The 12,308-nt window shown below is 47.6% G+C and overlaps 1 protein-coding gene across 1 annotated transcript; it reads left to right on the plus strand.

Annotated features, from left to right (window-relative positions):
- The first annotated feature begins 499 nt into the window (after positions 1-499).
- Positions 500-11,479, plus strand: NCL (nucleolin). The gene is made up of 15 exons (XM_083739516.1): positions 500-738; positions 2,304-2,411; positions 3,097-3,349; positions 3,726-3,869; positions 4,435-4,608; positions 4,844-4,930; positions 5,467-5,596; positions 7,347-7,483; positions 7,655-7,778; positions 8,096-8,250; positions 8,971-9,097; positions 9,428-9,579; positions 9,692-9,818; positions 10,684-10,898; positions 11,007-11,479. Exons 1-15 carry the CDS (start codon positions 721-723, stop codon positions 11,087-11,089), a joined length of 2,034 nt encoding a protein of 677 aa, XP_083595642.1. The 5' UTR covers positions 500-720; the 3' UTR covers positions 11,090-11,479.
- The last annotated feature ends 829 nt before the right edge of the window (positions 11,480-12,308 follow it).

The raw sequence follows: 12,308 nt of genomic DNA on the forward strand, positions 1-12,308 counted from the left end.
AACCCAGCGGGTCCCTAACCCCCTCCAGCCTCTCCAAATCTCTACCTAGATGCTGGCAAGCACACGCGCACTTTCCGTGAAGTAAACGCCACTGAAGCCAGTTAATAGCCATGCATAGATTAAGCCCAATTCCTAAAGCACCCGCTTCTCCACCAACACATCTTTACAGCGCTGTGATCTAGGGGGCTTACTGCCAGGTAAGTCTGTAGGTGCTGGATCCTTGTCTCCCACCTCGCTAGGGAGGCAGTTCCCTCCCCCCCCCCCCCCCGGAGAAACCAGCACACAAAATGGGCAGCCCCACATGGTTGGAGACAGACCAGCGCCACGTGCTCCTCTTCCTTCACTCCGCCACTTCCGCCCGTCAGCGCAGGCCTATCGCCGCTCTCGCACTTACCAGCGCTGCCGCCCTATTGGCTGCGTCCCTTCGACCCGCCTTCGAATTAGGCGCGGTTTCTGATTGGGCGGGACGGGCCTTGCTGCTCTCGGCTCCCCCCGCCTACTCCGAAAGAGCCCGAGGAGTGGCTCCTCATCTCGGCGAGGGGGCGGGCGGTGGGCTCGGCGAGCGCCGATTGGCTAAGGCAGCGCCGCGGGGCGGGAGAAAGAGTTAAGCTAGTCCTCGACCTCACTCTTTTCGGTTCGGGCCGAGACTCGAGCGAGGCGCCAGGAGCGAGCGGAGGCTTCTTTCGACGCTCTACACATCCGGACAACCCCGCCGCCATTATGGTGAAGCTCGCCAAGGTGAGCGCCGCGGCCTACATGGCGGGAAGGGAGAGAAAGAGACACAACATGGAGGCCCCTTTCTTTGGTCCGCGCGGAATTCTGAGGGAGGGGGAAACGAGGGCGGCGTGACGGCGGCCTGGCGCGCGCGCGGCTGTTTCTAGGCCTCCCGCAGCTTTCACTGAGAGGGAATTAAGCGGGGAAGAAAGAGGGAATTGGAGGATGCTGCGGTTTCAAGGCCCCCCCAACCAACGGCCTCTCAGAGCGGCGCGCGCGCGCGCTACGGTAGTAGAACGTTGGGCGGTTTCTAGAGGCCCCTCGCCCTTTCTCTTCCAACGGGATCGAGAGGGCGCGCGCGCGCGACACGAGGGAGTTTCTAGGCGCCCTCCGCTCCGCCTCAGCCGGAATCTTTTAAACGCGCTCGACGTCTCACGGGCGGGGGGGGGGCCCGCGCCTACGCGGATCAACCGAGCTTAGCTTCGCGCAGCCTAGCTTGGCGGGCGCGCGAGCGGTTTTCGAGGGGAGGGAGGGAAGGAGGGGGGCGTTGGGAGCGGGCGCCGCGCGCGCTTCGGCGTCGCCGCGCCGTGGCCACGTGATCCCGGCCGTGCGTAGCGGAGCACGTGGGAAGGGGAAGGAAGCCGCTCTCCAGGGGGGTTCCACGTGGTGCGGCATCGCGGGCCTTGCGGCCTTCGCCGCTGCCTGGGTCTGGTCCCCCCGGTCACGCGGCTGCGGAGGGAAACATCGCTAGTTTAAAGCACACACTAGCTATCATTAAGAAAGGAACCGACCAACGGGTCAGCCGATGACCGGTGTCGGGGAACGCGGAGCTTTGCGCCCACGAGGCTCCCGGGGGAAGCAGCAGGCTCGGAGGCTCCTCACGGGAATCCTGAGGCCAGCCGACCAGTTTGGATTCTATTATCTCGTAGGGATATTGGGTATCTCTATGCAGGACCAGATTGGTCTTCAGCCTGGCGCAAAAACACGTCTTCCCTCGAGGGAGTAAAGCTGTAAAGCGGGCGGGAGCAAATAACATTTTATAATTGCTGAATAGCCTAGAGAGTGAATCCCACATGCCGTCTGAAGTGCTTGTACGTGATGCTTCAGTGGGGGGGGGCATTTGCTCCTGTAGCACAGTGAGCTTGCATATGGTTGGGCAGAATGTGTCTGTATTAATGGAGTATAGTTCAGAGGCTTGCTGATGTTCGTAATATAACTAAGCACATGGCATTAAGTTCCAGTGAGATCAGTGGGACTTAACTGCCATGTGCTAGTTATCAGTGAGATCAGTGGGACTTTGCATTGCCTACCTGTGGTTGGATTGTGGTGGTAGTAGTAAGAGGGAAGCAAGGCTGGAATGTTTAATGTTAATTATTTAAGCGTTCCCATTCAAATGGGAAGATCTCCTGTATGAAAAAGAGGAAGGTATCAGGTAGGGGTGTTTAAGCATTTACACTTCACTGCGAACTATTAAAAGGAGTAGCATGCTTTTCAGTAAGTAAGGAGACTTATTATAAGTGTATCCTGATAGCAGCAATTTTGAGCATTGGGAAAAACAGACTTCTAACTCTTACTCTGTCTCCCACCAGAACGTTAAAAGCCAGCCTAAACAGAAGAAAATGGCTCCTCCTCCAAAGGATGTGGACGACAGTGAAGAGGAGGAATCCTCAGAAGAGGAGGAGAGCAGTGAGGAAGAGGTAAGAATTTGGCAGCCAGTCAGTGTAACCTTAAATCTAATGTCTTAAGGTGCTTGTCAATATTTAGCCTGAAGTTGTGTAAATGATAAAGTACAGTGAGCCAAATCTTGCTTTCCTGCCTAAATCCTTACACTTCAGATGTCAAGGAAATAAACTATCTGACTTTTAGAAGAAGGCAGACCTGTATCTGGATGTTTTTAATGTTTTATGTTTCTATATATGCTGTGAGCCAACCAGAGTTGCTGGGGAACAGAGCCAGATGACCAGGGTATAAATAATATATATTTTATATATTATATTATTATTACTAGGGTTAAAGTATCTCATTAGCTGAAAAATCAAGTTTTGGGCAGAGAGAAAAAGATTGCATGAAATGGAAGGCACTCCTAGGGTCAGGTTCTTAAGTTAATTTCTCTTCCTAAGTCCCATCTATATATGTTACCTCATGGTAGTTGTTAGTGATGACTCCTAAGGAGATCCAACTGTCTTAATTTGTGGAGCAAACTAGCGGTTAGAGATTGTTGTACCATGCAATCCTATGCATGTTGACTTGGAAACAAGCCTTGCTGTGTTCAGGTGGGCTTACGCCCAGGTAAGGGAGCATGAATCATGACAATATTCTCTGTTTTGCATCCATCTTAGATTGCATGGTGTTTTGTTGACTGGAATATTTTTCTTCCTGCAGATGGTTCCCCAGAAGAAAGCAGTTACTCCAGCAAAAGCAGCAGCTGTAGCTACACCCAACAAAAAAGCAACTCCTGGTAAGAAGATAGTGGCTACCCCAGCCAAAAAAGCTGTGGCTACCCCAGCAAAGAAAGCCGCTACTCCACTGAAGAAGACACCGGTTCCTGCCAAAGGAGCAAAAAATGGGAAGAACGCCAAGAAAGAAGAGAGTGAAGAGGAGGAAGATGAGGAGGAGGATAGCGAGGAGGATGAAGGTGAATTTGGTGGGGTAAATTACTTCAGTAAACTGAAATTGCTATTGCCAGATTCAGAAAAGTTTCTGGCTTTTACAGCAAAGCAGCAAATCATTCAAAGCAAGCAAAAATACACGAGAACAGCATGATATTTCTTGCAATATATATATATATATGTACATAACGTGTGTGTGCTACTAAGTTTTGTAGTACAAAATGGTCACCATTTGGAGTCAGTGCTGCCTTGCATGAACCATATGATTCGTTTCAATCCTTTAGGTAGTTAGGTCTTTAATCATGGTTTCTGGTTCCCATCATACAGTTAGAGGTTCAGTAGGCCTTTATTAATGTTCCAGTATTGATCTTTCAACAACTGCTAATAAATTGCTTCATGCAGATGAATCTGAGGAGGAGCCTGCAGTACCAGTAAGGAAAGCCGTGCAGGCAGCAGGAAAAAAGCCTGTAGCCGCTGTAGCTGCCATATCAGCCAAACAAGAGTCTGAGGATGATGAAGACGACGAAGATGAGGAGGAGGAAGACGGTAAGGCTCTTTCATTTATGAGAAGTATATGTAGGCATTATTCTGAGTCATCCAGTTTCAGAATAAATGGTTGGAAAAAGCAGAATAGATTGAGATAACTTGCTGCCTTGTTTGAGTCTAGATACCAGCACAGATGATGATTATTGGGACTTAATACTGATCTTGTGATGTCTCTAGTATGAGCTGATGTGTTGGATGTATAAACAGCACCCATAGCGGGGGCATACTAATCCTGCTTCCCAGCTGAATCAGGACACAATAAACTTAAATCTGGACACACTGGCACATCAAAATGGAGGCCCAGGTAGTGTTAGGCAGACTTGACTCACATTGCAGACTGTGGTTTGCACAGGTCTTGCTTTTTGAGTTGTCTGATTCTGTGACATTGCACAGTGGCATCACTGAGGCTTGTGACTCTCATGTTCATAAGCATAGTTTTGTAGTAACAACCATAATTTTTTAAAGGAATCAAAGTGAGCAAGAGGAGTTGTTCTTGAGTGCATCTCTTTGATACAGTGGCTATGCACTGTGAGTGTTAACCTAAAAGAGCTCCCTGTGGTTCTAGAATCTGAAGATGAGCCCATGGAGATCACCCCAGCAAAAGGGAAAAAAGCTGCGCTGGCAAAAACGGCACCAGTAAAAGTCACACCTGCTAAAGCCACCAAAGAAGAGTCTGAGGATGAGGAAGATGATGATGACGAGGAGGAGGATGACGAAGAGGACGATGAAGAGGAGGAAGGTGAGTTGGCCATCTCTGAAGTCCCTCAGAACTCTCAAAACATTGCAGTTGTCTTGCCTTCTGCTTTGGTCCTAGAGCTGGAAATGATGAATTCTCGCTGAGCTGATGTGGTACCAATCACATATGAACACATCCTGAAGATAGTCAAGTCCTGATCCAGCTGCCCGCTTCTGATGTGCTCCGTGCACCCTCTGGGATCTTTCTGACACCTCCTTTGCTTCTCTTCCCACTACAGAGAACGTGCAAGAAATGTCTGGAAAAAGAAAGAAGGAAATGGCCAAGCAGAAAGGAGCCCCAGATGCCAAGAAAAAGAAAGTGGAAGGTGAGAAATCCACCATGTTTTCACTTTTTCTTTTGATTGGCCCTTGAAAAAGCATGGTAACCGATCCCATAATGCCTCTGTGCAGAGTAAGGCCAATTTCCAACACCTAACCTAAAAGTTAAATCCACATACTGTTTGTGTCACATCTCAGGGATCCCATAGTGGCCTTTTTTCAAGGATCCTTTTATTTATTAGCATGCTGCCTGTTAAAATGGACATCTGTGAGGCTTTAAAAGGGTGCTGTGGAGCATGAGAATTAAGAGTAAAAGAGACTTGAAGAGGTGGGTAAAGGAAGGATAAGGGCTACTTCTTTTGGTATGTGTTAGGGAGAGTGGAAGGTCCTTGTTGCACCGCTCCAGTGAGTGTGCAGTATACTCTTAGTGTAACACAGTTACCAGTGGAAATGACAGCTAATGTTGGGAGATTCCCAGGCTTGGTGCACTAAGAGTTTTGCACAGGTGGCTCCACCAGCCCTTCCTGTAGTCATTTCCTAGAAGTGTTTGCATAACTCATGTAATCTCCCATTAACTTTTTAGAAGCTGCCTTCTCCATCTTCATGGGCAACCTGAATGGAAACAAAGACTTTGAGGAACTGAAAGTTGCCGTCAAGGATTTCTTTGCCAAAAAGGATCTTGAAGTGCAAGAAGTCAGAATTGGAAACTCAAAGTAAGAACGAAGTTTACTTGTGTATATTACAAAATCTTAAGAATTCTTTAAAAGTAAAAACTTCACTTTAAAACATCTTTCTGTTGTGGCAAGGAGGAAGTGAATGCTTCTTCGGTCTAGGGATGAAGAGCATATTTTGTTGGACAGCAACTCCTATCATCTCTGGCCATGCTGGTTGGGGCCAGTGGGAGTTAGGAGGGCTGACAGCAACTGGAGCGACACACTTGTTCTCCATCCCTGAATTAGACACTCGTGCAAAAAGTAGTATTTGTTCCGGAGAGAAGGAGACTGCTACATCTTACAGTGGTTCTTCCACGAGAAGAGTGGGTAGCAGAAGGATAATATTTTAACTGGATTTTGAATGAGACTGCTGTAAAACATGTTAACTTTTAAAGCTCTGCAAGCAGTCATCACCTAAAATGTGACAAGGTTAGAATCATAGCATAGAATTCTAGAGTTGGAAGAGACCACAAGGGTCATCGAGTCCAACCCCCTGCCAAGCAAGTTTCTGTGTCCCCTTGCAAATACTACACATGTTCAGCCTAGTGTATCCATTGGGTAGACCTGCTAGTTTTTAGATGCCACATTAAGGCTGTTGTTTACTTTGGTTACCGTATTTTTCCTTCTATAACACGCAGATTTTTTCTCCTAAAAAGGAAGGGGAAATGTCTGTGCGTGTTATGGAGCGAATGTGTGGTCCCTGGAGCCAAATGGTGCAAGGGGAGGCAAAAAAAAGCAGGCAAAAATCGGGGGCTCCTAGAAGGGAAAGCTGAAAAGAGGAAGTGGCTGCTTTCCTGCATTCTGCCTCAGGGTCTTACTGCCCACCCACCTAGAAGGGAAAGCTGAAAAGAGGAAGTGGCTGCTTTCCTGCATTCTGCCTCAGGGTCTTACTGCCCACCCACCTCTTTCCTTGCTGTGTTTGCTCAAACGGAACAAAGAGCAGGGAAAGCCCCTCCCCTCCAGGCAAGCAGAAGGGAAAGCTCCGTGCAGGAGGGAGAGAGAGAGAGCGCGTGCGAGCTGGCTGGCTTGGGTGGGTAGGTGAGGGAAAACTTTTGCCTTCCTTTCCTCCCTCCCGTTATACCCCTGTCCTGCATTCTTAGCCAGCTGCTTCTGTGCACACCCCTCTCGTGCTCCTTGTCCGTTCTGTGTTTTTCCTTCCCTCCCCACTTAAAATGTGGTTTAAAAGCATGGATCCACATGGATCCTCAGGATCTTTGCATTGGGTCAGCCCAAATTCACCATCAGATCACATACCAGGTCCATGGCTACAGCCTGCCCCCCCCCCCAAAATCATGCACCCACTGTTGCCTGGGGCTGCAATGGTGCAAAAACGTGGTTAAAAAGCATGGATCTACATGGATCCTCAGGATCTTTGCATTAGGTCACCCCAGATTCACCATCAGATCACATAGCATGTCCATGGCTACAGCCTGCCCCCCAAATATCACGCACCCACTGTTGCCTGAGGCTGCAATGGTGCAAAAACGTGGTTAAAAAGCATGGATCCACATGGATCCTCAGGATCTTTGCATTGGGTCACCCCAAATTCACCATCAGATCACATGTCTGTGGCCACAGCATGAAGCACAAAAATGATACATCCACTGTTTCATTCAGAATGTTTTTTCCCTTGTTTTCCTCCTCTAAAAACGATGTGCGTGTTATGGTCAGGTGCGTGTTATAGAGCGAAAAATACGGTACCTTGTGGATATTTGGGTTGAACACTGAAAATAAACCTTCTGTTCTGCAGGAGGTTTGGCTATGTGGATTTCTCATCGGAAGCTGATGTGGATAAAGCTCTTAAGCTAAATGGAAAGAAATTATTGGGCTTGGAAATAAAACTGGAAAAAGCAAAGACCAGGGAGTGCATCCAAGAGAACAAGAAAGGTAAGCTCTCTTGGTATTCTTGGACCCTCTTACTGTTCTCATGGACGAAGGACTTTGAAGCAGCCTTTGCCTGCACATGTTCCTGCGACTCCTCCAAATAGATGCCACAGAGTGTGAGTGTTCAAAGTACTTTTCTCTGGTCTATAACCTCTTGTGGTGTTTGCTTCTTAGAGAGAGATGCGAGGACTATCTTTGTGAAGAACCTTTCTTACAGTATAACCCAAGAAGACCTGCAAGAAGTCTTTGACAATGCCCTGGAAGTCAGACTGGTGTCCAAAGATGGAAATAGCAAAGGGTATGTAGCTAGCACGAGGTTGTGGGCTGCATTGTTGTGAACCCTGCCATTCAGCAGCTAGTCTGCATATGTTTTTCTATCCAGGAAATCCTAAAAGTTCTGACCCTCCTTCTACCCAACACGATTTCAAATTTGTAGTACTACAACAGGGCTTTATCTCTCTGTCGGAGTTTTTTCACTCCCCTGCAAGGTTCATTGTAATGAATGTAGCTTTGGGATGGTGTTTAATATCATTGCTAGCTATTTTCATCTAGAGAATTTTCTCCCCAAGACTTTTAGAACAAACTTGCCATTTTTGTGTTCTCCCCATCCCTCAGGATTGCCTACATTGAGTTTAAATCCGAGGCAGACGCAGAGAAAGCGATGGAGGAAAAGCAAGGGATGGAGATTGAGGGACGTGCCATCATGCTTGACTACACTGGTGAGAAGAGCCAGGTGGATGGCAGAAAATTCAGTAAAGGAGGACAGCCAGGTAATCCGCTTTGGTGCATTCAGTTGTTATCTGGTGTTGGAATTGGCTTGGCATGACAAAACACTGAAAGGTGGCTGCAGAGAAGCTGCGGTCATTACAGTGACATACAGTGGTACCTCAGGTTAAGTACTTAATTCGTTCCGGAGGTTTGTGCTTAACCTGAAGCACCACTTTAGCTAATGGGGCCTCCTGCTGCAGGTGCGCCACCAGAGCACGATTTCTGTTCTCAACCTGAAGCAAAGTTCATAACCCTAGGTACTATTTCTGGGTTAGCGTATGTAACCTGAGGTACCACCGTACTCCCAATTCTCAAAAGGCATCTTGCCTTGAAAAAAGAGGCTTAGTTGGTTTCTGCTTCCTTTAGGATTTTGGTTGCTGTTGGGCTTCAGCTTACCTTATGTAAGTAAGTAAGTGGGTGTGTGTTTGTGTTTTCCTTTCCTGGAAACATTTCTTCAGCCTTCTGCAGCCTCAGCTGCCAGCGCTTTCTGAACCGTACATAAAGTTCCACGAGAGCCATTGCATCTTAGCATGGGCAACCAGGAAAGGTAACAACAAACACCTGCACCCCATCTGCAACTAGCCTAACCAAAATGTTCTCTCTTCTTTGACAGTTTGTCAAAGGCAGTTCTGTTTCTTGTTAATAGATGGAGGAGAATGATAATAATAAGAATCAGTGGAAAATATTGGAGTGACCCTACAATGAACCTTTCTTTTCTGCAGGTGGAGAGTCAAAGACCCTTGTTGTGAACAACCTCTCATATGATGCGACAGAAGAATCTCTCCAGGAAGTCTTTGAGAAAGCGGCAGCAATCAGGATCCCACAGAACAACCAGGGGAGGCCAAAAGGGTATGTAGGAGCAGGCGTGTGGCGACCTGATGATTAAATCCTCTCTCTTGACTAGGCAACCCCTCAGAACATTAAATGTCATTTCCCTAGGAAGTTAGAACTCCTTAAGACTTGCCTGGCTGAAGTGTGTCTTTGGATTCAGATAATGATTGATGCTTGTGGACAGAGTGGGTGGTTTAGAAGCTAGGCTGCTAAACAAAGGAAATAACATGCATTGTTGGGCTCACTTTTGCCCCTGGCTGCACCCACCACTGGCTTGGGCTGAAGCTGTTTACCCATCTACCCCTGTGACTCAGTTTCTTAACTTGACTCTGGCTTCTCTTTCTGCAGGTACGCATTTATAGACTTCCCCACAACTGAGGATGCAAAAGAAGCAATGAATTCCTTCAACAACACAGACATTGAAGGCCGGACAATCAGGCTGGAATTCAGCACACCAGGGGGACAAAACAGGAATTTCAATGCCAGAGGAGGATTTGGACGTAAGTCTTTCTCCGTGCCCTAACTTAAAATCATTTGAGGGTGGGGGTGGTGTTTTAATTAGCCCTTGCTGTATCAACAGGGCTAAAATTTTATGTTTTGTTTTTTATCCAGAGCAAAGCAAAACATTGTTTGTCAAAGGCTTGTCTGAGGAAACAACAGAAGAAACCTTGAAAGAGTCGTTTGAAGGCTCCGTTACTGCAAGAATAGTCACTGACAGAGATACTGGCTCATCCAAAGGGTAGGTAGAAAGCTCCCTCTGCCCCAGAGTTTTTGAGATGATGGCAGGCACAAAAGTCTCACTGCTGCTGACCTCCCCTTGATCCCACGCTCCACTAGGCCTCTGCTTTGAGCTTCTCTGTATAAACTCAGGAGCCTTCCTGCCTTCTCAATGAGCTCCTTCCTGCTGATAATTCAGTGGCAGGCTATGGATTCGCACGAGAAGAAGAGTAAAACTGCAGCCTGACCTTGGGTGCCTTGTCTGCTTCAGATGAGCGACAGTCATTGCTGTGGGACAACCCTGCAACTTACCTGCTTGCAGATTCATAGCATGCAGTGCAGCCTGCAGTTAACGTTTGTGGATATCTACGTCTAGGACGGGCAAAATCCCCATCTATGTGGCTTTCACAAGTGTAGTCAGAAGCTTAGAGAGTAGAGCAGGAGATCCTTAGTCTCAAGGTTGTAGGTTGTGGCCCCATGTTAGGGGGGAAATATTCCTTCATTTTCAGGGCCAGGGCATTTGAGCAGCATTGTTTGTAGCCATGCAGAAATCAGAACTGTCGCACCAGCATTAAATGTAATATTTATTGTAGTTCAATTGACTTTGAACATAACTTTAGCTGGTGCTTAAAAGTAAAGGGACCCCTGACCATTAGGTCCAGTCGTGACCAGCCGACTCTGGGGTTGCAGCGCTCATCCCGCCCTATAGGCCAAGGGAGCCGGCATTTGTCCGCAGACAGACACAACTGCTTGGTTGTGTCTCATTTGTGTCCCTTCCTCCAAAGGGAGCTGTATATTGATGATTGCAGGTATTAAAAATCCCTCCATCTGTTGTTGTTCTTCAGCAACAGGGTAGAGTGTTGAAACTGTCCCCTGCTCTTTCCTAGATTTGGCTTTGTGGACTTCAGCTCCCCAGAAGAAGCCAAAGCAGCAAAGGAAGCCATGGAGGATGGGGAGATTGATGGAAACAAAGTGACCCTCGACTTTGCCAAGCCCAAGGGCGATGGGCCACGTGGTGGCGGCGGCTTCGGTCGTGGCGGCAGAGGAGGCCGGGGTGGCAGAGGAGGCTTTGGCGGACGGGGTGGCGGCAGAGGATTTGGAGGTACTTGCGCTGATGCTGTTTGACTTTCCATATTTGAATGGCAGTCTGTGAAGAGGTGGGATTTTTTTAAATGGCTCTTTTCCCCTCCACCCTCTTTATCTCTTTTAGGCAGAGGCGGCGGCTTCAGGGGAGGCAGAGGAGGAGGTGGCGACCACAAACCACAAGGGAAAAAGATAAAATTTGATGACTGAGTGGCTTGTCCCTATATCTGAAAGGACTCTGGGGTTTTTAATTCTGTCACTACCAGTATGACGGAGCCTTCTGAGGACATTCCAAGATGCGTTGCAGTCCCTCTTAAGAGCTACTTGGAAAAATTCCTTTCAATGAAGAAACAGCCATCTGACTGCCTGGCCACGCATATGAACTTTTAAAAAGCAACAAGAAATGTGGGAGTTGACCTGTGTCAGTGCATTTGTCCTGAATTTATAACGTTTTACCCCATGTACAAAATTAACTTCCTTATACATTTCTGTAGGGTTTTCCTTTTTTTGTTTTTTGTTTATTTGCTGTAAAAATGCAAAAATGTTTTATCATTTGTGTCTTGGCACACTGTCTTGGACAGATTAAAGGGCCTAAACAGATTTCTTGTGTGTTTCTCAGCAAAGTTCCAGGGGAATAACCACAAACTAGCCAGGCAAATGGGGTTTTACACAAAGCTTTGAAGGAACGGGGAGAGAAAGTGGCTTTGTACCTCCACCTGCTCCATACCTTTGTACCCCCAACACCTGAAATTGTGTTTAAGCTGCCATCACAGGCAGAGATGCCGTCAGTGATTCTTTAGTACACCTAATTCATTTTTCGAAGCGGGCACAAAGTGTTGCCCTCTAGTGATGTAGCTGTGTGCTAGAGCCTTTCAAGTAGGAGTTTTCTAAGATGGGGCTTATAAATCCTGGTTGGCTGCTCCTATTAAAACCTAACGCTATGGGCATTTTTTTGTCTCTTGTGCGTATGAAGAAAGTATAATATGACCTTGGGCCAGTCCCATTTTCCCGGGATTGTTTGGGGCAGGGGGAGCTTGAGGAAGTGCAGCTGCAAAAGGCACAATAAAAATCACACTTAAATAATAAATTGAACTCCAGTGTATGTTGAAAGCTTGTGGACTCCTGCACAAACAAAGACCTATTGAGGGCTTTGTGTTCAGTGATGCTCTGGTTGCCCTGCAAAGTTGAGAATCTATATTCCCAATTTCTTCAGAGGCAAAATAGTAAGGGGGTTGCTTGCTTTGTGCAGGTATCTCCTTCGACTCTGCATTAGTAAGGTAAAGGTACCCCTGCCCGTACGGGCCAGTCTTGACAGACTCTGGGGTTGGTGCGCCCATCTCAAGAGGCCAGGGGCCAGCGCTGTCTGGAGACACTTCCAGGTCATGTGGCCAGTGTGACAAAGCTGCATCTGGCGAGCCAGCGCAGCACA

This window comes from Podarcis gaigeae, assembly GCF_964106915.1.
Source record: "Podarcis gaigeae genome assembly, chromosome: 5".
NCBI lineage: Eukaryota > Metazoa > Chordata > Lepidosauria > Squamata > Lacertidae > Podarcis > Podarcis gaigeae.